Source organism: Cimex lectularius, unplaced genomic scaffold, assembly GCF_000648675.2.
Source record: "Cimex lectularius strain Harlan isolate CLEC.00 unplaced genomic scaffold, Clec_2.1 scaffold377, whole genome shotgun sequence".
Lineage (NCBI taxonomy): Eukaryota > Metazoa > Arthropoda > Insecta > Hemiptera > Cimicidae > Cimex > Cimex lectularius.
Window position 1 is genome coordinate 273,970 of NW_019393023.1, and position 24,279 is coordinate 298,248.

Consider the following 24,279-nt stretch of genomic DNA (forward strand, 5'->3'; position numbering starts at 1 on the left):
AAACACAATTTTGTAAATATACATGTATTAATATCATTTCTAATATTAATATATTATATTTTCTATTCCATTTAGTATTCATAAATTTTTTCTCAAAGTAATTGCTTTACAACAGGAAGAAATTCATATTTCTTTGTTTAACCACATTCAGTATTGATTAATTTACAGAAAAATTGTATACAGGTCAATTTCAGGGTTCACAAAAACCACAAACATAAAGAACAAAATCGTTTAATGATAGTTACATTTTTATTAAGCCCTTTCAGAAAATTATTTATTCCTATTGAATATAACAAATATACATTGGCTTGTGAGATGTAGCTCTTTTTTATTCTAGTGTAACAAGCTATCATTTTTTTAACTTCTTCATTTAATGTCTGTCTTTATCAGTCTTAAATAGGTTTGTTAATTTTAACTATATTTTTCTATGCTGGAGCTGAAGTAATATATGAAAAAAAATAAATTCACTCCCTCATTTCATTTTATAGTTAATAAGTAATATTTGAGAAATGAGACTCAGGGCAAAAATAACTTTAAATCAAATTTACTACACGATTTGGGATTTAATATTTACATAGTTAAAAATCACGTCATCTAACTTGTTTCATAGTACGATAACATAAAAAAGGTTCAAAAATGATACACCAATTAATAGAATTTCCAAAGAAAAGTGACCAACTATCCCGTTTTTATTTGACATTAATTCCAATTTGGAAATGCTCCTGGTGGACAAAGTTGAATTACTTGTGGCTCCTTGTGTTTTTCTCATTTTCAAAGCTCTTTACATATCGCCTTAAACTTTGTCGTAATTTCTGTGCTGTGAAGAAACTGTTTCAATTTTTGGAATGAAATGTTTATTTCTATCATTGGATGATATTTTTTTATTTTATAATATCTAATATTATAAAATATTAGATAACAATAATAATAAAGCTAGCATATCTTATATTAGGCAATATTAAAATTATTCCTTGTAATTGTATTCAAATTATGAAAAAATATTAGCTTTCAATTGATCCACCAAATTGACTAGTTGATATATTTGATGAAATCTAAATTTCAATTATTCTATATTTGTTTTAATAAATAAATAAAAATTGTCTTTTCTTTTTGTTAAATTTTACTTTATAACATTTGAGTCTTTGATTCGCCATTTTAATTAACAATGGTGTTATGTATTTGCTTCAGAAGTGATAAAACACTAGGTATTGTTGTTTTAGTAACTATAAGATTTGTTATACTTATTATTTTTATCTTATCATATATAATTATGGTAATAGTGTACAAACTGTTTCTTGTTACTTTTTTTACATATAGAACATATTTACAATCGTGAATTATCCGCCAAAATGTTGAAGGACATGTGCCTCTCTGTTTCTTTGTCTTTTTTTAAATTTTATTTAACCATATTATTATACATAGAATTGACAGCTTGAACCAGATCGATGTGCGAGAATGAGTAGCAATGTCCTAGGCCCTCCTCCGGTGTCACTGAGAGGACTGTCTGATAGCAAAACAGCAGAAAGCCCTATGGAGGCGGAGTTCGTTCACGATGCTCCCTCTTTTTGTTGGCTGTGCCGGTTGTGTCTGAGATGGGGTTTGCTCTATGTCGATCCGGTTAAGCGACCCTCAGGTGTTGATGTCGTCTAAATTCGGCTTACTCTCTTCCAATTCTTGCGTTTCCGGTTTGTCTTCCTTGTTCGGGGCCGGTGCCGATTCGGTGTTCACGGTGACTTCCGTTGTCGTCGGGTCCTGCTCCGATGGTGAATGCATGAGGGTGAACGGAAGCTTCAGAGACAACTCTCCTCCCATCGGGCCCAAAAACACCTTCACCTTTACATAATAAGACACATAAATCGCAAAAACGTTCCTTTCCTCTTGGGAGTGGCAGACGACAGTCGATGCCAAGGAAGAGTTGGATTTGCTATACGAGTCTTCGAGAGCGATCCAGTTCTTTGTCGCCCCTTTGGCAGGATTAAGCGTGTAAGACCGTTTCAAGCTCACTCCCGGCCCAAGCGGGCACTGTTCTTTGTTATTTATCATGGCCACGACATTTTTAAATTTTCCATTCGAAAACATACACACGTCAACATGTTGTACTATGAAAACCTGCAACAGAACACAAATTCAGAAAGATTAGTTTTGATTTGACATTAAGTACTTAAACAATGCATGCATAAGCTGGACAAACCCTATAAAACAAATGTTACATATAAAAAAATTTAAGCCTACTAGAATGTAACAGACTGCGTTTTCTTGCAACTTATTTAAGGTTAGTACTAACCACTCGCGTGTAAACACTAGATGGAAATGATTTCTATTTACTGATGACAAGTAGATACTGTCTACAGCAGGTGTTAATGCTGTTAGTGACAAGTGGCTTTTCATGGCAGTTGTTATTTCATTAAACACTAACCATTAGTGGTCACACGTAGAAAATATGTGCACCACTACTAACCAGATATGTGTAGAGATAAGTGACCGTTAATCGATAGTTATTCAGATATTCTGAGACTTCACCCGACCGCATCTCACGATATCTGAATAACTAACCAGATAGTTAGGTAAGTGATTATTTAATGAAATACTAACTAATAATTACTCTAAGCCCTTGTAAACCAGGAAAAACCCTAAAGCTATTCGTCCAAATGTAAGGCTTACTTTTAACTTAAACCGAAATTTATTTTATTGCTAGTATCAGATATCCAATATGACATATGGACCTATTTGGAAAAGACCCACGTTTGATGGCCAGTTATCTTTTTAAAAATGGGTTCTTTACATTGCATTTTAGGAGGAATTGGAGATTGAGATGCGGCCCAATGAATTCTTCTGTCAATATGTGAACATGAGGAACCCATATATCACTCCGACACAAACACATCCAGCTGCTCTCAGAAAACGCTTTCATGGGTTATTTTAAGTGTCTCTGCGATTTTTCGTGTCGTTAAATATGGTTTATTCGTGACAAAAGCGTCTGTTTTCGAGGGTATTCCTACTACGAGGTTATATGAACCCTCGGGGTGTCGGTATTTTGGAAAATATTTCATTTGTAAGAATGTCGGGTTCGAACCTTGGGCCGCTGGATTCGAACCCGGGGGACCTTTACCTTACAATGATTAGCGCCAACGACCAGAGCGCTTAGCGCCTTCCAAATCAAAATTACATCTTCTGAACCGAGGAAACCACTTTCTCCTAAAGCATCATCATCTTACACATCAAAACTTTCCTATAAGTCCTAGCTGCGATTTTCTTTTTTAAACCATTAAATGACGAAAATGCTTTATTTTTAATTTTAAATTAGCAAAACATCACATAAAAATATGAAATCTCGAACGAAACTGACGAATAAAAACCTAAACTAATCCTCTTTCACCCACTTTTCATCGCCAATTATCTTTTTAAAGATGGGTCGTTTACATTGCATTTTAGGTTCATTCTTTCAGAGGGTGTAAACTATGATAATTAAATAAACATCGCTTAAAAACACAAGAGGGATAAAATGAAATGATTGAAAATTGCTACGACTTTTTTTACAACCCATTATTAAAATTTCACGGGTAAAGAAAATTTATGAAAACTAATTTCTTTTTTAGTAAACAGTTTTTTAAGTTTATAAATTCCCATTGTGCGATAAAAAAGGCGATCTTCGATTTATGGCCATCAGGGAATGTTTATCATATCTCCAATTGCGTCAAACCCATCCCCTATTATTATTCTCCAGGAGCCTTCACAAACGACCCACAGCGAGAATAGGTGGGTCTAGAATTGATTTAGTTCGGCGAATAATGTGACCTTTCAGCAAGGTTTATGATGCCAAACTTTGACGACCCTTCAAAATCCAGGCCGCGCAAGAATCTGAAACCCTCTAGGAAAAAACAACAACATATTTACAAAACCGAAATATTGATTCAATGCTGGAAATGTTATTGTTTATTTCTGAAAGTAGAACGAAGAGAAAATAAGTCTTATATTTAAGAACAAAATAAATTCGAAGATAACGATGAAAATAGATTATCGACCTGCTGGATACTAGAAGAAATTCGAAGATCCTTATCGTACATCACATAAAACTTCAATAAGTTTCATTTCATTTTTACTATAATATTGGCAAAAAGAAATCAAAGTTTTTCCTTTAATCTGTTTTAGTTTCGGAAAAATATTAGTCGAAAGAAAATATTGTGGGATATGCTATAGAGTGGGTGGGCCAGGGTTGGTTGGCCAAGTTTAGAGAGGAGATTTTTCTCAAGAGGACCTGCTTGAAGCTTTAATCGATAAAAATCCACTATATACCATTCTGCTGATTGCGACAAACATTCAAAAATGCCCTTGTCATATTTGATTTCAAACGAAATATGAACAATAGACAGAATATCTGTAAAATACTGTAACTATAGTTGCCATGGGAACGAAACTCCATAACTAAATCCTTAGGGTAAATTCTTAATATTTATCTGCTCTAAGTCATCACCAGGAACGCCTTATTCCACTTCTCCATTATTAACGTTAATTTTTTATTCTCGTCTTTTTTGGTCTTTTCTTAAAATTTCCATGACAATTCTTAATCCTGATGAAATTTTAAGGCGTTTTAGAAGGCAGCTGTATTTTCTTGCCGTTGAGATGAGCATGAAAGCTTGTAAAGTAGATCTGGCGATATTAATCAAATAAATTAACAAACAGTAAAATTGATTTTCTGTGCTGCGAAAAAATAGATATATGGCGTAAATGAATGGATTTCGTTCTAAAGGTCTGAGTGGTTTTGGTTGAGCTATAAATAGAGAGACGGCAAAAAGATGAAAAATTCGAAAGGCTGAGATGACGAGTTGATGTCCGAGTGGATCGAAGTCATGATAGCTCTAGTGGTTAGAGATCAAGATATTAGATTCAAAGTATAATTAATTTAAATTGAGAGATGAGCTAATCTACTTCCGTACATCCATGAACCTCAAAGGACTGCTCATCTATCTAATCAATTAAATAGGGCGTTTCTATTTTTTTAATTGCTTCAAACACCACACTTTGCCGAGATTATATTTAAAAATCAGACATGTAATATCAGGTGCAAGTGGGGGTCGATTTTTTTTTTTTTTTTTTTTTCAGTGTGCCAATTCTTGTTCGACTTGTTGCCAACAACCATGCTTTCACAATATTGTATTGATCAGGGATGTGACTGACTTTTGCTACCTTGATCCTTCGGACGGTTTTGCTCGAGTTGTTGTGGACAGCCATGTTGACCACAATCGGGTCGCCGTGACAGTAAAGTCCTTTGTCTAAGGAGGCTTCCAGCTCGACTTTACCGTCGCTTAGGAGGAACGGTTTTTCCACTGTGGCGTGTGGTGGGATGACGGCTTCCGGTCCCGGTTTGGCTACTGTACCGTTTAACTGGACGACGCGGATCCCCATTCGCACCGTGCTCCTTCGATGCGTCTTTTCGTCTGCTCGTTCGGCTAAGGACAAACTTAGTCAATTTTAGTACTTTTGGAAAACACTTTTAGAATACTCACCGGCGTAGGCTCTGACATCGTAGCTCGTTCCGATCGGAGCACCGCTGTATTTCTTGGCTGGCACCAGCTGGACGCTCGGCGGCGCTAGGTGTGTCACCTCCATCGTAAAAGGATGTGCGTTTGGTCCCAGTCTTTTAATAAGAGCGTCCTGAAAGTGAAGTGTTATTACTTAATCAGAACTAGGACATTTTTGACAATATTTATATACAGATGCAAGTAGTTTTTTCCAAGAAGAAATGTTTATCTGTTACAAGTAAAATGTTACAACTATCAACACAGCTATTCGTGTAAAGACTTGGGGTCATATAAAAAAGTTGAAGGAGAGTGGCTAAACTCGCAGTTTCTACATTAAAAAAATTAAACTGGTTGGAAAAATATATAATTTGACAAAATATCCAAAGGAAATATTTTACAATATTGTGTTGGTCAGTCAGAAGTAATGCCTGTTTTATAAAGTCGTGAGGAGTGGGATGCGTGTGGCGTTATATTTGTTTCTCAGTGCCTTTGGTGGATTAGGTCTGTTTTCATTTATTCTAATTGATTCATTCTTTAATTGTCCGATCGGACCTTTTTCTTTTTAATTCGTACAGTGTTACCTCTTGCTAAGGGACAGTCACGGTGTCACCGCTTTTGTCTTTGAGGTACTCCAGGTGTGATAGTTTGGAAAGAGGTTAGAGGGCGGAAAAACAGTGTCGTAAAATATTGGTGAAGGATTAATGTCCAATTTTAAAGAAGTTGACTTTTGGTACTAAAGGGGAAAGGGTGGCCTTCGGAGGAAAGGATTGTCTGGGGCTTTCAACGTTCCAGGTAACCCCAGGAATATAAGTCCTCCTGAATTCTCACAATTGCAACTTGTACGTCAGTGGGTGGGAAGGAAAGGTTAATTTGTGGGTCGTCCGCATATTGATTTAGGGAAGTCATTAATGTAACAGAAAAAAATGGAAGCGGAGTTGCTTGAGCCTTGAATGACTGCAGAAATGATGGATTGAGAAGGGCTTATTTGGGATGGTGACTACATAAGAACGGTCCGAAAAAAAGAGTGAAACCAACGAAAGACGCTATGGGAGAAAGATAAGGTTGTTGTTATTATTTAAGTTTATTGTTATTATTTTTATATTTATTTTATGTTTTCTTACAATCCTCGATGATTTTTGTTTGTGAGAGCATTTTGGTATCTCACCACGCCCAGTATGTTTCTCTGTGTATTCGTCCTTTTATCAGGTTCTAATATAGCCAAAGCTTAAAATTCATTATTCCAAAAGCCTGATAAATCTTTGGTGATGTTATAGTGTCATTATATAAAATATTTTTGTGCTACACCATAAAAAAATTACATGACTAGATTAATATTAAGATCATAGAAAGACGAATTTGGGTGATTGTTATAAAATTTATTCCTTTCCAGTTTGGATATGGGTCCAGATAGGAACTTAGAGGAGGGAACTAAGAGATTAGTTTCATTATTCCTGCGGTAATGACATGATTCCTTTTGTTGGTGCGAGGGAGAATTATGTAACAATGAAGTTTGCAGGTCGTGCTAACAACGCTATTCCATGTTATATTCTGACTAGCCCTACCAATATCGATTAAAGAAATCATCGCGCATGGAACTCAGTCCTAACAGAAGTCTGACGGCTCACGAATGATTTACGAGACGGGTGTAGATCAAATACCTGACTTGAATATTCCCTCCCAGGACAGACATCTACCAACTTAGGCACAAAAGTGACAGGAAGGGCATGAAGGAAAGCTAAAACAAGCAATCTAAATCATAGCCAACAAATAAAGTAAGAAAGTGATTTATGAAACCAAAGGACCGCAGAAACTAAGAAAGGCAATTTCTGAAATGTTTCAAAGGGTGGTTTAGCATGCCGTTCAGTATAGATGCAACCAGATTACAATCGTTAAATACAAATCGGTGTTCTTCACCTGATGCATTTTGTACATTTATCTTCGTTCAGTAAGGACTTTTAACATTATTTAAAATGTTGATGGAAGGGTCAGCATGTTTGAAAAAACATTAGTGAAATCCTTGTCAACATGTGACGGGATTATTAACATGTACAAGAACAGTCAATCAGGATCTAAATGGCCACACTCAAAGCAGTGGTTTTTATAACGATCACTTTAGTTTTTTTACCCGATCCCTATCATAAATGATTCTGTTTGCCATGCCCGACGTAAAACATTCCACTACAATCTAATTTGAAATCGCCCTTTTTGTACAAGCATTTATTTCCGCCTGTAAAACAGGCAATCTTGTTCATTTAATATACTAAACTAGCGTACATTTATTTACCTTTTACACTATATGATTTATATAGGATTTTTCTTTGTATACTTAAAATACAAACCAGCAGGAGATCGATAATATGTAATTACAAATTTCAAAGTTTCTCAAATGATTTATTTTATTAGTATTAAAAATAACACCCATGTTATAAAAGTCGGTAGGTTTCTAATCAAACTTGTCTTCACCTCTTGATTATGCAATCTCGAGCTTTGTGGGGTCACTAAACTTTCAACGTGCTGTGAGGGTGGTTTCATTAGACCTGACACCACAACAGGAGAAGCTCGTAATCAAGGAATTTTGATTCCAACTTCATGTAAATTTACCGTATTTCAATTTTGTCCGCTATTACCACTTCGACAAACAATTATGCAAAGTTTAAGATTTCGTAACGTTCTAAGCTAAAAATAAATCCAATTGAATATTTTTTGTATACCTGACAAAAAATTTTCTTTGGTGTTTTTTGTTAATTAACAAAAAAACTTAACCTTTTTAATTCTCATTCTGCCAAAATTAATAAAACGACAAAATCTCAGTAAAGGCTTAAAATCGTTTATGGCAACGTGATCCGCCGTCAAGGATTTTTTTTATCTAAACGGAAGTACACGAGGACGTGTGTAATGTATGATCCTATTTCCGACCTGGGAAAATGAAAAAAGGTAATTCAATAAAGGAGGAATCCTAGGTCGTTTTCCTATCCTAGTGGCCCAATCCCTAGACTCTGTGGTGCTCGCTAAACAAAAAGTGCTTGGGGGGTGTTTAAATTTTTCAAACAAATATATAACAAAAGTTATTGTGGGGAAACAATGACTTGGGATTAGTTTCGACCCATCTTGCNTCCTTACCGTTTAACAATAATTCGATTTTATCCCTTTGTATTTTGAAGCAATGTTTATTTAATTATTATTGTTTGCACACTCTGAAAAGGTTTTTTTATTCTTCAGTTTCATTCGAGATTGCGTATTTTTACAAATTATTTTGTTAATTTAAAGCAGCGGAAAAACTATACATTTTTGTTGTTAAAAGTTGTTTTATTATTGCAAAGGGAATATCGCAGTTCAGACTTCTTGGAAAATTGTGATGTGCATACCACAGTCTGTAGTGGTTTGCTCGGTTCAAAAGGAAAACTTTTGTTTTGGAAGAAGCAAGCGGTCTGGTCGTCTTCAACCGTTGATGATGACAGAATTGAAATTGTTGTTGCAAATAACCCATCCTCAGCGACATGACAAATCGTAGACACTTTATTTATTATTAATCGTACACAACATATTTCATACAAGCCTTTCCACACATCTGATAGCACCTGGATATGTTTGTCGGAGCGATATCCGGTCACTTTTTAACTGAAAAGAATTTATTTTGACCGCATCTCAATCTGCGATACCATCCTAAAATGCAATGTAAAGAACTCGTTATTAAAAAGATTGATAACTGGAAATGAAAAATGGGCCCTTAACCATGTTTACAAAAGAAATTTCTGGGAAAAACGCAGCGACCCACTGTTAACAACTCCCAAACCTGGTATCCTAATTACCAATATATATATATATATATATATATATAAAAGTAAGCACATTCTTGTCAGATTCAGAGATTTAGAGTTAATAAAAAGTGAGTTTTCTGTGTAGCTCTCGATATACTTTATTGGAAAATATTAAAGAAATTTTATACCATTATCGGCGAAATTACTTTCCACCGAGCGTAGTAGAACAGCCGATTTCGGCCGAAAAGTTGACTTCAAAGGGGGGAAAATTGCGACCAGGTATTATCCAATTAATAACACAGGAGTTATCTGTTAGAATAAATTCACATCCTGCGTTATTCTCCTTTTCCGACGGTATTTTAACGTTTAAATATTATATTTGTGATTTTACTTTTTCAATTTCATGAATACGCAAAGCTGAGATGCAAATTACGCAGTGGTACCAGTCTCGTACAACCGGAGCAAAATGCGGATTTTAATTTAACCAACTTTTAAGAATGGTCTGATGTGCTGTTCGATAAATTCTTAAAACCGTTTAAAAATATAATTATATTCTTTGTATGATTGGTTCCTTCATCAAGGTTTAAAAGAATACACCCCTTCGTTAGAACTTTAAAACTATTTCTAATGATTCACACAGTGAACAAATATAAATTCCTACGTACAGTATTAAAAATTATGGCATCAACCATAATGATTTAGGTTAGTAGAGTAGACTAGATCTACCAGCCGTACATTTTTCATTACAATTACCATTCTAATAATTGTACAAACCATTAGTAATAGTTCAAATGAAAGGGAAATATTGCGCGACATTTTGACGAAGGAACTGAGTTTTTTTTTCTTCCACATTAGCCTCATGCTTGATTTTTATGATTAATACAGACATTTCGTTAAAAATTGGGTTGTAAAATAGTTCCTTACCGTTTATCAATAATTCGATTTTATCCCTTTGTATTTTGAAGCAATGTTTATTTAGTTATTATTGTTTGCACACTCTGAAAAGTTTTTTTTATTCTTCAGTTTCATTCGAGATTGCGTATTTTTACAAATTATTTTGTTAATTTAAAGCAGCGGAAAAACTATACATTTTTGTCGTTAAAAGTTTTATTATTGCAAAGGGAATATCGCAGTTCAGACTTCTTGGAAAATTGTGATGTGCATACCACAGTCTGTAGTGGTTTGCTCGGTTCAAAAGGAAAACTTTTGTTTTGGAAGAAGCAAGCGGTCTGGTCGTCTTCAACCGTTGATGATGACAGAATTGAAATTGTTGTTGCAAATAACCCATCCTCAGCGACATGACAAATCGTAGACACTTTATTTATTATTAATCGTACACAACATATTTCATACAAGCCTTTCCACACATCTGATAGCACCTGGATATGTTTGTCGGAGCGATATCCGGTCACATTTTAACTGAAAAGAATTTATTTTGACCGCATCTCAATCTGCGATACCATCCTAAAATGCAATGTAAAGAACTCGTTATTAAAAAGATTGATAACTGGAAATGAAAAATGGGCCCTTAACCATGTTTACAAAAGAAATTTCTGGGAAAAACGCAGCGACCCACTGTTAACAACTCCCAAACCTGGTATCCTAATTACCAATATATATATATATATATATATATATAATTGAGGTGAATCAGGAATTATCTTTGGTAATGATGGTAATTCTATCAAATTTGGGTGACACAGATTTGTGGGTTTTATTTATAATCTAACATCTCGATATATGTAAACAAATCTAGCGAAGGGCGGCAATTCCATGTTTACCACATTAAGATCTATGTAGTTCCGGTGGTACATCAAATATTCAAGGCGAGCTTTAACCGCTCGTAATTTGCCCTACCTTATTTGTTTTATGGAATAAACACAATTCTACTGTTATTTTAGTACAAAGAACTGTGCTAGGACGGGCTAAAAACTTTTGAGCGAAAATCATGTTGACATTTATGTGTAATAAACATGTTTGACAAGAGTAGCAATGTCGAACTTGACAGATATCTTTACCAACATTTGCAAATCGATTGTTAACCTAATTGGATGGATTCGGTGTATTAATTTAACGTCATAGAAGAAAAGTATGTTTTTGTACGAACTGAGGTGAATCATAATCCTGATAACGAAACATTTAATTACATCGAATCAAATTCGATTGCAATCAGCTTGTTTGGGTTTATTTATTTTTTGATCAAGTTTTGCGATATGAAACGTTGTCAATATTCATGGACTGATGTCAATTTGTTTGATATATTTTTAAGACAGATATTTCAAAGAGCCAAGGTATTCAGTCATTTACAAAAATGAACGAAAGGTATTTTCTTTTGGTTATCATGGTTCGCCGGAGCAAGACATCTACCAATCCGTACTTGGAATCCCTCCTGGAATGCACGGGATGCCCAAGACTGAGCAACCGTTCTTAATTGGAACTACCTCATAGAACCAACCCCCAAATAAAAGTAATCGTGATCGATCAGTATCGAAAGGAAAAGTTATACCTATTTTTTTACTAGAATCGATTCTTTCTTTTACCATCAGAAATAGGTTGAACATTTTTCACAGGTCAATCTCTGGTCTGTGAGACGGTTACTACGAGCAAAGAGACCTAACCAAGAATAACGTCCTCACGTTTACCTCACTCCCAATTTAATCCGTGACAAAAGGAGTTCCACACTGTGTAAATGTAACTCTCCGGTTTTCTTTCTGTAAACGTCCACAAAAAATCTACTTAAAATAGAAAAATGGATAATTTCTGGACCTTTAGGAAAGATAGCGTGCAGCGTTAAATTTTTAAACATACTTTTCAAAATGAGCTATTTCCGTTGGCCAAGTGCAGGAACAGAGCTCCATTGTTGTTTGAAATAACTAAAATAGCTTCTTTTTTGTTAAACAATAACGCTTTTATGATTTCTATTGTACTCTACCACAGAGATTTTAATAAACAAGATAGTTTACCCTTAACATTACAAAAACATGTTTTTCCAGTTCTACGTTCCCTTCGTGCTTAATAATGTTTTCCTCAAATTAATTTACGGGTTTTTGTCGGTTTTTTAAAATATGACATATCAATTCCTTCTAAATCTAGAATCTGGCATTTTCACAACTATTTTTTACGAGGGTTTGCAACCTCAGAGGTCATATCAATCATATCATAGGTCATATCGGGGTGTCAGTGTTTTTGAAAAAATGCCCATTTGTAAGTATGCCGGGTTTGAATGAAGGGCCGCCGGATTCGAAAATACATATAGTTTGAGATAAACAATAAAGTACGAGTGTTCGTTTTTTTTGTCTTTGAGTGTATAATAAATTGAAATACACGCACAAAAAGGTTTAAAAAAACATGTTTTATAAAAGTATAAATTAAGTGTGGTGTTTAGTGACCGTTAATTGATGATTATTTGGAAATTTGAGATGCGGTCTGGTGTGAAGTAGGTTTAGAAAACAATTTTCTTTATCGTGACAACGTTCGATCTTTATTGAGACCATCTTCAGGGCCTGGGATTTATAAACATTGTTTAAATTATACAAATACATGTAGAATGTGAAAAAATTAATTTATACAATGCTAGAAATGTTAGACTCAATCAAATTTATGTTATATTCAATATCAATAACATACATACATCACAAAAAACGTATAATATAACATAAAACAATCATTACATTCCACACATCAAACATTTCTACATAACCTAATTATCCCCGTCTATATAATCCTGAAAGAATAATCAGGCCGAACCATTCCCCTTTTTTCCTTATTGTCGGCTCCTTTCACCTCAAAGAAGCCGACTTCTCTTATAAAAATGGATTTCTATCCCTACTTCCTTCCAAACCCCTTCACACTCCAACGTATATAAACATAAAACATCGTATCTCACTGGCACTCTCAACAAGGCACACAAAAATGACACCTGTACACAGAAAACAAACAATTTGAATGAGTATCAATACTTTGTTTGAGTCTAAAATTTCTATCATTGTATAAAATCATTTTTTCACATCCTACATGTATTTGTATAATTTACACAATGTTTTTAAATCCCAGGCCCCGAAGAAGATCTCAATAAAGAAAGAAACGTTGGCACGATAAAGAAAATGTTTTTCTAAACTAACGTCACACCAGACCACATCTCATGATAAAAAATAAGTATAAATTACGTTTTTTCGCAGTTGCTAGGTGCAAGAACGCTCAGACACGTGTCTCAATTTGTCGACCTAGTGTCATCAAAAAAGCTTCGTACAAATCGGTGATCCTACGCCTCTCCTAATCAGAAATAATCTAGTTGGCATATTATCGTATATTAATCCATGTTATGCCAATCATTGAGTTATATGAATGTACAAAAGTTTTTAAAAGCTTGACTGAATTGTAAAGATCTATATGTCTTTAGCTCGCAAGATTAGCTGGTGACTTGCCAGGTTTTGTGACGTAGGTGACTTTAAGATTCATCACAACAGGAGGAAAAATGCCCTCCTATGAATTCTGAATATAATCTGGTTGGCGGTTTTTATTTTCAAAAACAATATAAAAAAATTTCCCCTCCCCAATGGCGCACGAGTTTAATATAATATTTAATTAAATTCTGAACTTTTTTTCATATCAGTGTAACAACTAACTTATATAAACTTTATGAAATGCAAATTTCCTTCCGCTGAAGTTGTAAGACGAAATGACAAATAACAAAACGGGAACTCAGGTGAATGTATTCATTTAAAAATCCACACTATTGATCCGGGAAGGAAGCCCGACTACTTTTTGAGCGAGATGTGCGTGCGCGCAGTTGTTAGAACGCGTGGGCGGTTTTCGGCAAATAGAGATATATGCCGAAAATGTCATCCGGTGACAAAATATGTTCTTATATTAGCAGGGCGTTTTACCCTTCATCGCATTGCCCTAGTATCCACATCTTAGAAAAATAAAAAATAATACATTTTTACGAGTTTATTTAGTAGGATGTACTTTTTGATCCAGTGAAACAAGTGACCAGTGTTTTATTGGAAATTATAAAAACCTTATTATTTTAAAATCATCATTTGATTAATTGTATAATGTATACTCAATAGTTCTATTCAATGGATGTTTATACACTTCTATTATTTTAATATAATCCATTAATTTATAAATTCACTGCTCTTTCCCTTTGAACAGGTTATTATTACTCGTATAATTAGATTTTATTCTAACTGCTCAAATGAATAGTTACATAACTAATTTTGTAGTATTCACTTTCCCTAGTGTATTTGTTTTATGTTTACTATAAACTGTTTTAAAATTCATTAGAAATTATTATGTTTTTACCCAAGGAAAATTTAATTAAGTTCTTTTGAAAAATAAAGTTTTAATTCCATAATTTTGTTTATTGGACACAATAATTTTTTAAAACAATTAATACCGTGCGCATAATGTCCTCTGTTTGCTAAAACCTCTGTGCACCTGTTAGGGATAATGTTAACAAGGTTGTCATTAATTTCATTAGGAATTTCACTCCTGTTGACTGTTGACACTGATGTTGCAACGCTGCACTCAGTTGTTGGAGGTCAACTGGCTGCGGATGGTGATGGAAATGCCTTCTTTGCAACGCATCCCACATGTGGTCAATGGGATTGAGGTCTGGACATAATGGGGAAAAGGGCAGATGGGAAATTACCAGGTTCTCTAAACATTGATGAACAACTCTGCCTTTGTCAGGTCAGGCACCCTGAATCGAAAATGCCTGCCAATGAGATCCCTGGTTTGTAGGATGTTTTCTTCGATAATTTCTTGGATAAAACGGACTGCGATGAGGTTGTCTTCAACAATATGCGGTCCAGTTCGTTCTCCAGTGTAAATCCCAGCCCAGACTAATTAATAGAATTAGAATAAATTACAAATATCCATATTCATTTTTCAGCAGTTTAGATACAGATATCTTTTCTTATTTTGTTGATATATATACAAAATAAATATCATTGTGCAAATAGTGTAGTTATTCACAAATCTGACAGACCAGTCAGACCAGGAGAAAGAGAAAACAACCAGCACTGGATATCTCTTTTATTCTAATAGGGAGGGTTAAGACATGAGGTCATGGTCGTTTTAAACGGCCTGGAGGATAATAAAGTTGGGACGTTGATGAAAGAGTTTGGCCTAAGGTGGAGGGATTGTTTTGAGTGAAAATTGAGGAAGCGTGTTCAGATCAGATCCTTCTTCAATGGGATTTTCAGGTCTTTATGGACCATTTGATTGGTGACATAGCAGGAAGCATTGAAGATACGGCAGAGAACTTTAGATTGGAAGATTTGAATTCCTTGGATATTGGGGGATTTGGCCGAGCACCACAGTTCGAAATAGATGAGTTTAGTATTTTGTAAGAGGTTAGTTTGTTATGTATGCTTTGTGTTGATTTTAGTCCCAGTAGGTGTCTCCGTACTCCATATCTTTTGTTAAGTTCTCGTCGTTTTAGTCTCGTACGTGAGTTCCATGTAAGTCTGCTATATATCTACATGTACAGTTGTAGATACAAATAAATGAAGTAAAAAAATTCAAATTCACTCCTAGTTTAATCACTTCCTTTAATTTTAATAAGTCACTTTGAAGCCCCAGAATAAAGTAATTTTTATTCTCTAAACTATTGTTTAACCCTTAGGGGCAGTTTTAGAAAATGAAGAGAGATGGATTTTTCATTTAAGATCGCTTTAAAATAAAATATATCTCAAGGGAATTGTAATTAGAAAGTCCCCCTGCTGTTGCCAACGTCTTCTCGGGTTTATTTAAATCTTTGCGCAGAGGTTTCTGTCTGAGGATTGCTCCAGGCGGAAACGTTTTGGGAATTAAACAAAACGAATCTATATTCGTTCCTCGAACCGTGCTATATTTCTACAGATGGTGTTTGGAATAAAAGACATCAATAAATAATAAAAACTCGCTGAATGGTAATCTGCCCTGTTTGGTGTCCGCGGGGTGAAGGACATTTCAAAAAACACAGTGCTACAGTGTATCATGCAATTGTAAAGAGAATAACAAAAGCTTGCTTCATAGAAATTCGTTTAATAATCGGATAAACAGGCTGGAGATACAGTCGATAAAAGCCTTTGTGCTTTTGCTCGAATTGAGTTTCGATTAGACACATCCGTCAGGCTTTGTTTTTCGTAATTTTCTCGTACACAAACTCACACACTTTCTCTCTCTTTCTTTCTTTTTCAATCCCAAACTTGTCACCATGAAATAAAATTGAAGCGTGACCATACACATATTCACAAATATTGTTCCTAGAGTAATCACATTATGTTGTTTTACTATTTTCATACTGTGTTCATTTGCAATTTACTATTCTCATTTGCTAATGTTCTCTCCTCTCCGTCAGAATCTCCCCGCTTTCTCTCCGTCCATCCTTTCTCCCATTCCTATGTCTTCCTTTCATTTTCTCCCACTTTTCTCTCTTTACTCTTTTTATCTGTACCTTTCTACTTGTATTACTTACCATTTTCTCCCTCACTCTCTCTTGAAATTATATTAAAAGGTAATAACATTTTATCTTTTCTCTCTCTCTCTCTCTCACTCTCTCTCTCTCTCACTCACTCNAATTCCAAAACAAAAACACATGTTTACACATAAATTTTACATTATATTTACAAAAATCTTATGTTGTTTTCGTTTTTGTCTTTAAATTTAAATATAATATTTTTCTTTACCAAATATTCCTTGATAAATACGTTTACTAATTCGCTTGTTAAATGGGTATTAAATTATCTAGTTTTCACTGTTTAAAAAAATTGTTCTTTATGTATCTACCTCAAGATTTTATGTTTATTCACAAATTTTTGTTTGGGTTTTTAATTTATTTGTAAATTGAAAGGTTTGAAAGGTCTGAACGTGTGAAGCTGTGAAAGTGTAAATTTTCATTTTGGAGGACTACGCATTAAAGAGGGACAATAAAATAAAAAAGTTTCAGAAAGTTCTCAAACGTAAAGGGAAATTTTAATTTGTACAATGTTTCCCTACTTCCGGTAGTTCCGAAGCAGTACTGTATTTCGTATACCAAAACAATGAATGAATGTACGGTGACAGGTTTAACATATTGAATTATTTAAAGGTTTGTTTAATGATAATAGTTCATTTCAACATGTTTACCTCATGATGTACAAAGCATGTTAGAGCGTTTCATTCAAAATATTCTTTTGTAATAAAAAAGACGAAATGTCCTTAACTTAGATTGAGTTTCGGAGTCAAGTTTTTCCCCGATTGAACTACCTTCTTAAAAAATAATGAAATAGCCTTGTATTGGAAGTGACAGTGTCTGTTATTAAAAGTTAGCTTTGACCCAATTAAATACTTCGCACAAGTAGAGTGTTGGCCCAATCCTTCCGATTTAATATTCCGCACAGAGGGTCGCTTGTCTCTCGGCTTGAAATGCATAATGGCAGTATAAGGAAGACAAGTTTACATTTTAACAAGTTTTTTTATGATGAATTAGATTCTAGAATTTTATGGTTTATTTCAGTAGTAATTCTTTACGTTTGAACTGGCGATTTTATTATTTTTTTGAACAAGGATCTGTTTTTTGTCGTATTATCATTTCATCATTTTTATTTTACTTTGTTTTATTTTATAATTCACGCTGATTAGTTTCGTGTCTTTCCGGAGCCCCTCTTTGATGGTGTACTTTCCGGAGTGTGCCGTTTCAGAGCTAATAGTAACAATGTTTCATGGCAAAGTCGGAAGGTTTCTGTTTCAATTTTACCACTTTTATAAGCTGGTAATTAAATAGGCAATTATCAGTATAACAACTATACAAAGACTACTTCGACCTAATTGAACAAACAGAGCAGAACTGTGTTGTACTACTAAGCCATTCAACATTCAATCCATCCAAAGCCCTCAGAAGAATTGTGCAAGCTCCGTGCTGTGCCTCTAACCTCACCATCAAATATGAGCTCAACATATTTGAGACTTCCTGAAGTTCCACTCTAACCCCTCGTCCACCCTAACCAGTCCTTTCAAGCACATTCTCATTCCCTCAGCAGCGAGAGTTTTGCCTTGGCTGTTGCTCTAGAAATGGTACACGGGGAGCAGTAACGAACATGGAATAGGACTGAACAGAAGACTTAAGCATCTAAGAGGACCTTAACAAACTAGCTAAACTAAATGTTCTTAAAATTATTTCGACCTAACCGCACCATCCACAGTGACCTCAACATTAAATGTAACTATTATTTTTATATAAGGTCTTAGTTGAAATGAAGGTTAATGTCACGAGGGATTCGAACCCACGACCTTCGGCTTTTTTTGGGTCCGAATCCCGCTCGTAACACTAACTTTTTCATTTCAACTAAGACCTTACATAAAAAGAATGATTAATTGTAAGAAGTAATTCGGATGGGGTACGGGCCTACTCAGGCTTTTAACCCCTCGGGTCCTGGTCGCCCGCCCTGTGTAATATATAAGAAGTAATTCGGTCAATCAGACTAATAAACATAATGGATTAAATTAACAAAATGTATTTATCTCTGGACGACCCTGCTGTCTTTAAAAACAGAACAAAATACTAATCCATTATTACCCATTATTACCACAATACTAATACATTATGTTTTTTGTTATGAACTGGCAATTACTTTTAATTTTAGTCAGACCGGAACGGAATTTCGTAGACAAGGATAATTCGCGGTGCATAATACAGTGTTCCCCCCTCGACCTGTAACGATTCATTTTTTAAAAGATTTAATGAAAGTAGATGGGCATCGGCTTCAGTTGCAATGTAGTTTGGTAGTGATTACGATTAGAACTAAATTGAAAGATCCGGATTTTTTTTTTCTTAAAAAAGGAAATCTGTGAGGGGTGTACTCGATATTCCGCCATCGGCATTTTCAATTGAGTACTTACTTGCCTACTCCAGGGGGGAGCGTATCAACGCTCTTCAACAAAATAAAAATGGAACTACCGCTTTTTGTATGTTGTTGAAGTATGAAAAACTGTGTAAAACAATAAATATTTTCAAACGCTTTTATACACAGAACAAAAGGGAAGGTGGTATCGATTTTTTACGGAAATATAAACAACAAATTTGAAAGCTCCACTATAAAGAAATTGCTATTTTTTGTAATTTAAAGTAAGTCTTTTGTTTACTGCGGTAAGAAGGGAAGTACTTGAAACCAGAGCATGTTTCAACTAAGCGGCAACTTGAAAAAAGTCCGCCTTTCTTTTCTCGGCTCAATTTCACGGGTGGCACGGGTGACCGCATTTATTTATTTTTTGATAAATATTTGTTAAAATTATATCTTTTATTTCGGAGCAAAATTAGATAAAAATCCCCCAAGGGTGAATGGAAATATTAACTTATTGCAGAGTATTAATTTTTAAATTGAAATCTCAGGGAGGTTGATATCGTAGTGGATTTTAATAAAACTAAGAGGAAAATATTATTTCGTTAATAAAACATGTTAATAAAATATATTATTATATTGACCAGTCAATGGGGACAACTTGTTCGAAGTGCACGAACCTGTGTTTGACAAAGTCAATCGTTAGAGTTAAAGGGTGCGCCAACAATTAAAATGTACAAAAAGGACATACACACGGGAAAACGTGCAGACCAAACAATTGGTTGCTTCCTGTAATACATTTGCAGTATGGTCGTTTCCTGCCATCCGATCAGCTTGATCTTCCATTATCGCTAGTTTTCCTTTTTACCGATTAAAAGGACATAAATTTGGGGAAACGCGCAGGCCAGACAATGGAAGATTTTCGCAAATATATTAGCAATCTGGCTGTTTCTTTTCAACTGAATCTGTTTCTTCTGGTCTGCTAATCATCGCTCGTTTTACTTTCGTGGTTAGTCAATGGAAACATTATGTTCGATGTTCCTGTAGTTTTGATAAGATCAATCTAAGAATGTTATATTAGTCGCCTCCTGTCATCCAATCACTTTGGACCGCTCTTATCGCTAGCTTATCAAATATTTATCCTTAAAAAGGGGATACTAACGGGGAAACGCACAGACCACGTTTGTCTGTTTCTCAAGTTATCATAGTTGTCGTATTCTGTCATCTGTTCATCCTGGTCTGCTATTATTGCTGGTTTACAACTATTTACCGATCAAAATGACGTACACACGGGAAATGCGCAGACCAGACCCCTACCCGCTGGGTGTTTCTGACGAGGAGTCAAACCACTTTACAATACCTTTTACGTACTATTTCCAATTAAGCTAGGTCCAATTCTCATGAGCTAGGTCGGGATTTGAACCCAGAACTCTAGCGGGGCAAATTCGAATCAGACGCCCTAACCACTTAGCCCCCTCGGTCTTCTAGTTTAAATATTTCCCCATAAAAAGTAAATACAGTTTGAAGTACAAACAATTCACTGTTTCTTGAGGAATATTACATTTGAAATTTGGTCGTTTTCTTCATCCGACATCTTGGTCTGTTTATCGCAAAACAATTATTAGCGATAAAAACGACAAATGAGAAACGCACAGACCAATCACTGAAGATAGCGAAATGTATCGGACAGAACTAGCTAGACTGGATCTGATCGAGCTATACTAAACCATAGATATTAGTTGCTATAATTAATTGTGTTACTACAATACCAATCGACCTGTTTTAGTAAATTATTAATTTCCAACCCCTTAAAATACTTTTATGCCTCGTCGATTCTTTTTAAAACAATTTATGATTATTGGAGGTTGGTTATTTTAACCTTAATTGTATATAACAAAAATATTCTCTCTCGTTTATTTACTCAACCAAGGGAGGCCCGTCAAATTTAATGAGGCCTTAAGCTCGTCCCTTATTATTCGTAAAGGTGGTTCTCAGCCCTCCAATTAACAACCGGCTTGTATTTCGTAGATCTCTAAAAATAGAGCAATGCGCTGTAAATAACCATGAACTATGTGATTTTAGAATCGTTATTTTAGAAAAGAAATAATTTTTGTGTGTTCAAATCAGATTATATCGAACTGATAAGTTTGTAAAAGTTACCCTTACCTGGAGAGGAGTATTTGGCTCGTTGGGTGCTCGCTCATGCGGTGGATATAGTTGTGCAAGACACATTATAGCCTCGTTGCAGAATTTCAATCCCATCACTTCTTCATCCTCCCTGCCGTAGCGAAATGTCAACGTCACTTGACCGAAAATCTGAAAATAAAAGGCGTTTAAATGAGTAATTCGTTCTCCATTGTGCAAAGGTTTTCTTTATTCATGAAAAGGCCTTTTCTAGAAGTGAATACCCGTCACTGTTCTAAATAAAACTTCGCTGGATATTTTTGAGGATCAATAGGCCTCGAAGTTGGTTTCTATCATATTGACTTGTACTTTCGATATAAAGAAGTTTCCGTACTATCATTTTTTTAAAAGAATCGTTTGTTTTTAATGTTTTTATTTTTATTTCATATTTGTACATAATTTCCCTCCTACAATGCGGTTCAGCTTGAAGAAGGCATTAACTCTATAACAAATAAGAGTTGAAATGTTTTAAAAATCTGAAACAACATATTCTTCCTAGCTAATTTCATTATGTTACTTCAGCATGTGGTAACACGAAAGAAAACTCCTTTGTCGATTCATATTTAATTAATCAATGCACGTTGATCCTCTTGTTAATTTTATAATTATAAAAATATTTTATTCCAAACGAAGATATTTGCTTAGTTAAAAGAACACGGGTTTTGATAAGTTGTGGGATTGCTGTGGATGTTTGTGAGTTTCTGGGACGGTTAAGGAGGATGTTTGTTGGTTGGCTAAAGCCCCACACCATGAATAAAATATACCCGGACTCCCGGGTCCCTCGCATTGGGCGTCCGCCTCTAATTACCTCCCCAGGAAGATCCTCAAAACACGTTCTTAACCTAGTTCACTCCGTCTTTTGTCTACTGACAACATCCTCTTTAAAAAGACAAAGATGTAAGGCAACGATTTGTAGTTATCGTATATCTTAAAATCTATCGTTTAAAAACATTTTCGACACCTACTTAATTTGTTATTTTAATCTTAGTATGAGCTACATAGTGCGACCGTTGATTAAAGGTCAAAACGTCAATTGTTATGTAAAGCGTCACACGTATTAGTGTAATTTCCCATGTCGCGTGACATGCAAATAATACACTTACTTACTAAATCATTTTGGTACGTGATTTGGAACACCCGAGTGCCAAGATGGTTGGCAATTGGAATGTATCAAATTTGATGAGATTAATAATTAATACGACTTAAGGTTACCGATGAGCATTTTACCATATACAGTTCATATGTATATTCATACCCAATAGTGTATACAACACTTAAAGCTTTCTTATTAATTTTGAAAAATAAATCCAACGAGATATAAACAGATATGTTATGGTCCACTCTTTTCTTTAAAAAAACTTAAAAAATAACATATAAGAACAAATGCAAAAATATCAGGGCGTAAAATAAGTCCATAGAGTTATTCATTGGAAATTCAATCAAAATTTCAGGTTCTTGTAAATTAATTTAATAATCAGCAATATATGGTTCATTTTGTTCCACTACCATTTTTCATGTAATTTTATTCCGCCAGAACTCTGGTTTTTGAGCGATGAACTTCTTGGTGTATTTTTTGCAACCAGTAAAGGAAAGTTTTTCCCATTATTAGAGTTTTGCAGAGCACGTTATAAGTAAAATCTTAAGGAGCAATGTCATTAAAACAGGATGAGTGGAGTAGCACTTCCCAGCCAAGCTCCAGAAATGTCTGGCACTTGTACGAAGACACAAGGGGCCGACTGTTATCCTGGAGGTAAAACAATCTTCTTGCGATTAGCCAATGCTTGTTGTTGTTGATCAATTGCTTGCTGTAATCGCTCCAGTAAGGAAGAAGCTGATAATGAAGAACCCTTGTAGGTATCCATCACCATCAAGCACCCCATTGAATTCCCCCCAAATACACCTTACTTCGTTGGGATGTAAACTGGCTTTTGAAATTGTTAACAGGGAGTCGCTAAATGTAAGGTTTTACCTAAGATTGTCTTATGAACATTGTTAAAAAAGCCCAGTTATCAATCTTTACAAACATTGATTGTTTCCATTGCATTAAAGCAGGGAATCCAGAATGAGGTGGGATCCAATAAATTTTCCTCAGTCAACATGTGAGAAACATATATAATCGCTGCAACATATCTAACTGCTAGCAGGTGTGCAGAAACGCTTGTGTGAGATACGTTTAGTTAGTCTGCTACGTCTCGCGTCGTTGAGTATAACATATTTTGGGCTAAACTTGAATGTAGTAATCATCAACCATTGAAAGACGACCAGAGCGCTTTGCTTCTTCCAAACCAAAATTTTCGTTTCAGAACCGACCCGACCACTTACAACCACTTACAGATGGTGCTTTCTCCTAAAGTGTCATCTCCATAGACATCACAAATTTTCCTAGCAGTAGGAGCTGTGGTTTTCCCATTGCGTTAATAAATTGACTATTAAAATGAATTAAAAGGCACTATTTGTCCTCCAATTTACATTAGAAAACATCTTATAGAAATACAAGACCTCCAACTAAACTGCTAAAATAAAACTGCTAAACAAACGACTAAATAAACATTGCTTCAAAATACAAGAGTTATAAAACCGAATGATTGCAAACTTATTAGGATAAAATTTATCTTAAAGGGTTGAATTATTTTATATTTGGATAAATATGTACATAGCTAAGGAATTTAATATAGAAAAAATAAATTAAAACATTAAATTAGTAGTTAAAACGAAAAATATTCACCTATTGTTTATTTTTTTATATTTTTTTTTTATATTTTTTTTTATACGAGAGTTCGCAAAGCAGAGGTTATATCAACCCTCAGGGTGCCTGTGTTTTTGAAAATCAGCCCATTTGTAAGTATGTCGGGTTCGAATGCAGGACCGCTGGATTCGAACCCGGGACCTTCACCTTACAGTGGTGAGCGCCGTGTCAACGCGTAAACCGTTGCCGCCACCGACGCCCCCTTCTTTTTGTATTGTTTAAATTGTGAAAACAGGATGAACAAGTTTAGAAATTTAAAGGTG

At 34.8% G+C, this 24,279-nt stretch overlaps 1 protein-coding gene across 1 annotated transcript; it reads right to left on the minus strand.

The window, feature by feature from the left end:
• Positions 1-1,019: 1,019 nt before the first annotated feature.
• On the minus strand, positions 1,020-21,442 carry LOC106661101 (arrestin homolog). The gene is made up of 4 exons (XM_024229835.1): positions 21,253-21,442; positions 5,505-5,652; positions 5,185-5,447; positions 1,020-2,109 (listed from the first exon to the last, which is right to left on the minus strand). Exons 1-4 carry the CDS (start codon positions 21,346-21,348, stop codon positions 1,630-1,632), a joined length of 987 nt encoding a protein of 328 aa, XP_024085603.1. The 5' UTR covers positions 21,349-21,442; the 3' UTR covers positions 1,020-1,629.
• Positions 21,443-24,279: the final 2,837 nt, after the last annotated feature.

Excerpts from the sequence above, each read along its gene's own strand:
- LOC106661101 (XM_024229835.1), bottom strand. The coding sequence starts at position 21,348 with ATGGGATTGAAATTCTGCAACGAGGCTATAATGTGTCTTGCACAACTA. Across the intron at positions 5,653-21,252 it reads AGCCAAATACTCCTCTCCAG|GACGCTCTTATTAAAAGACT; the intron begins GTAAGGGTAACT and ends CTTCACTTTCAG. Across the intron at positions 5,448-5,504 it reads CGATGTCAGAGCCTACGCCG|CCGAACGAGCAGACGAAAAG; the intron begins GTGAGTATTCTA and ends GTTTGTCCTTAG.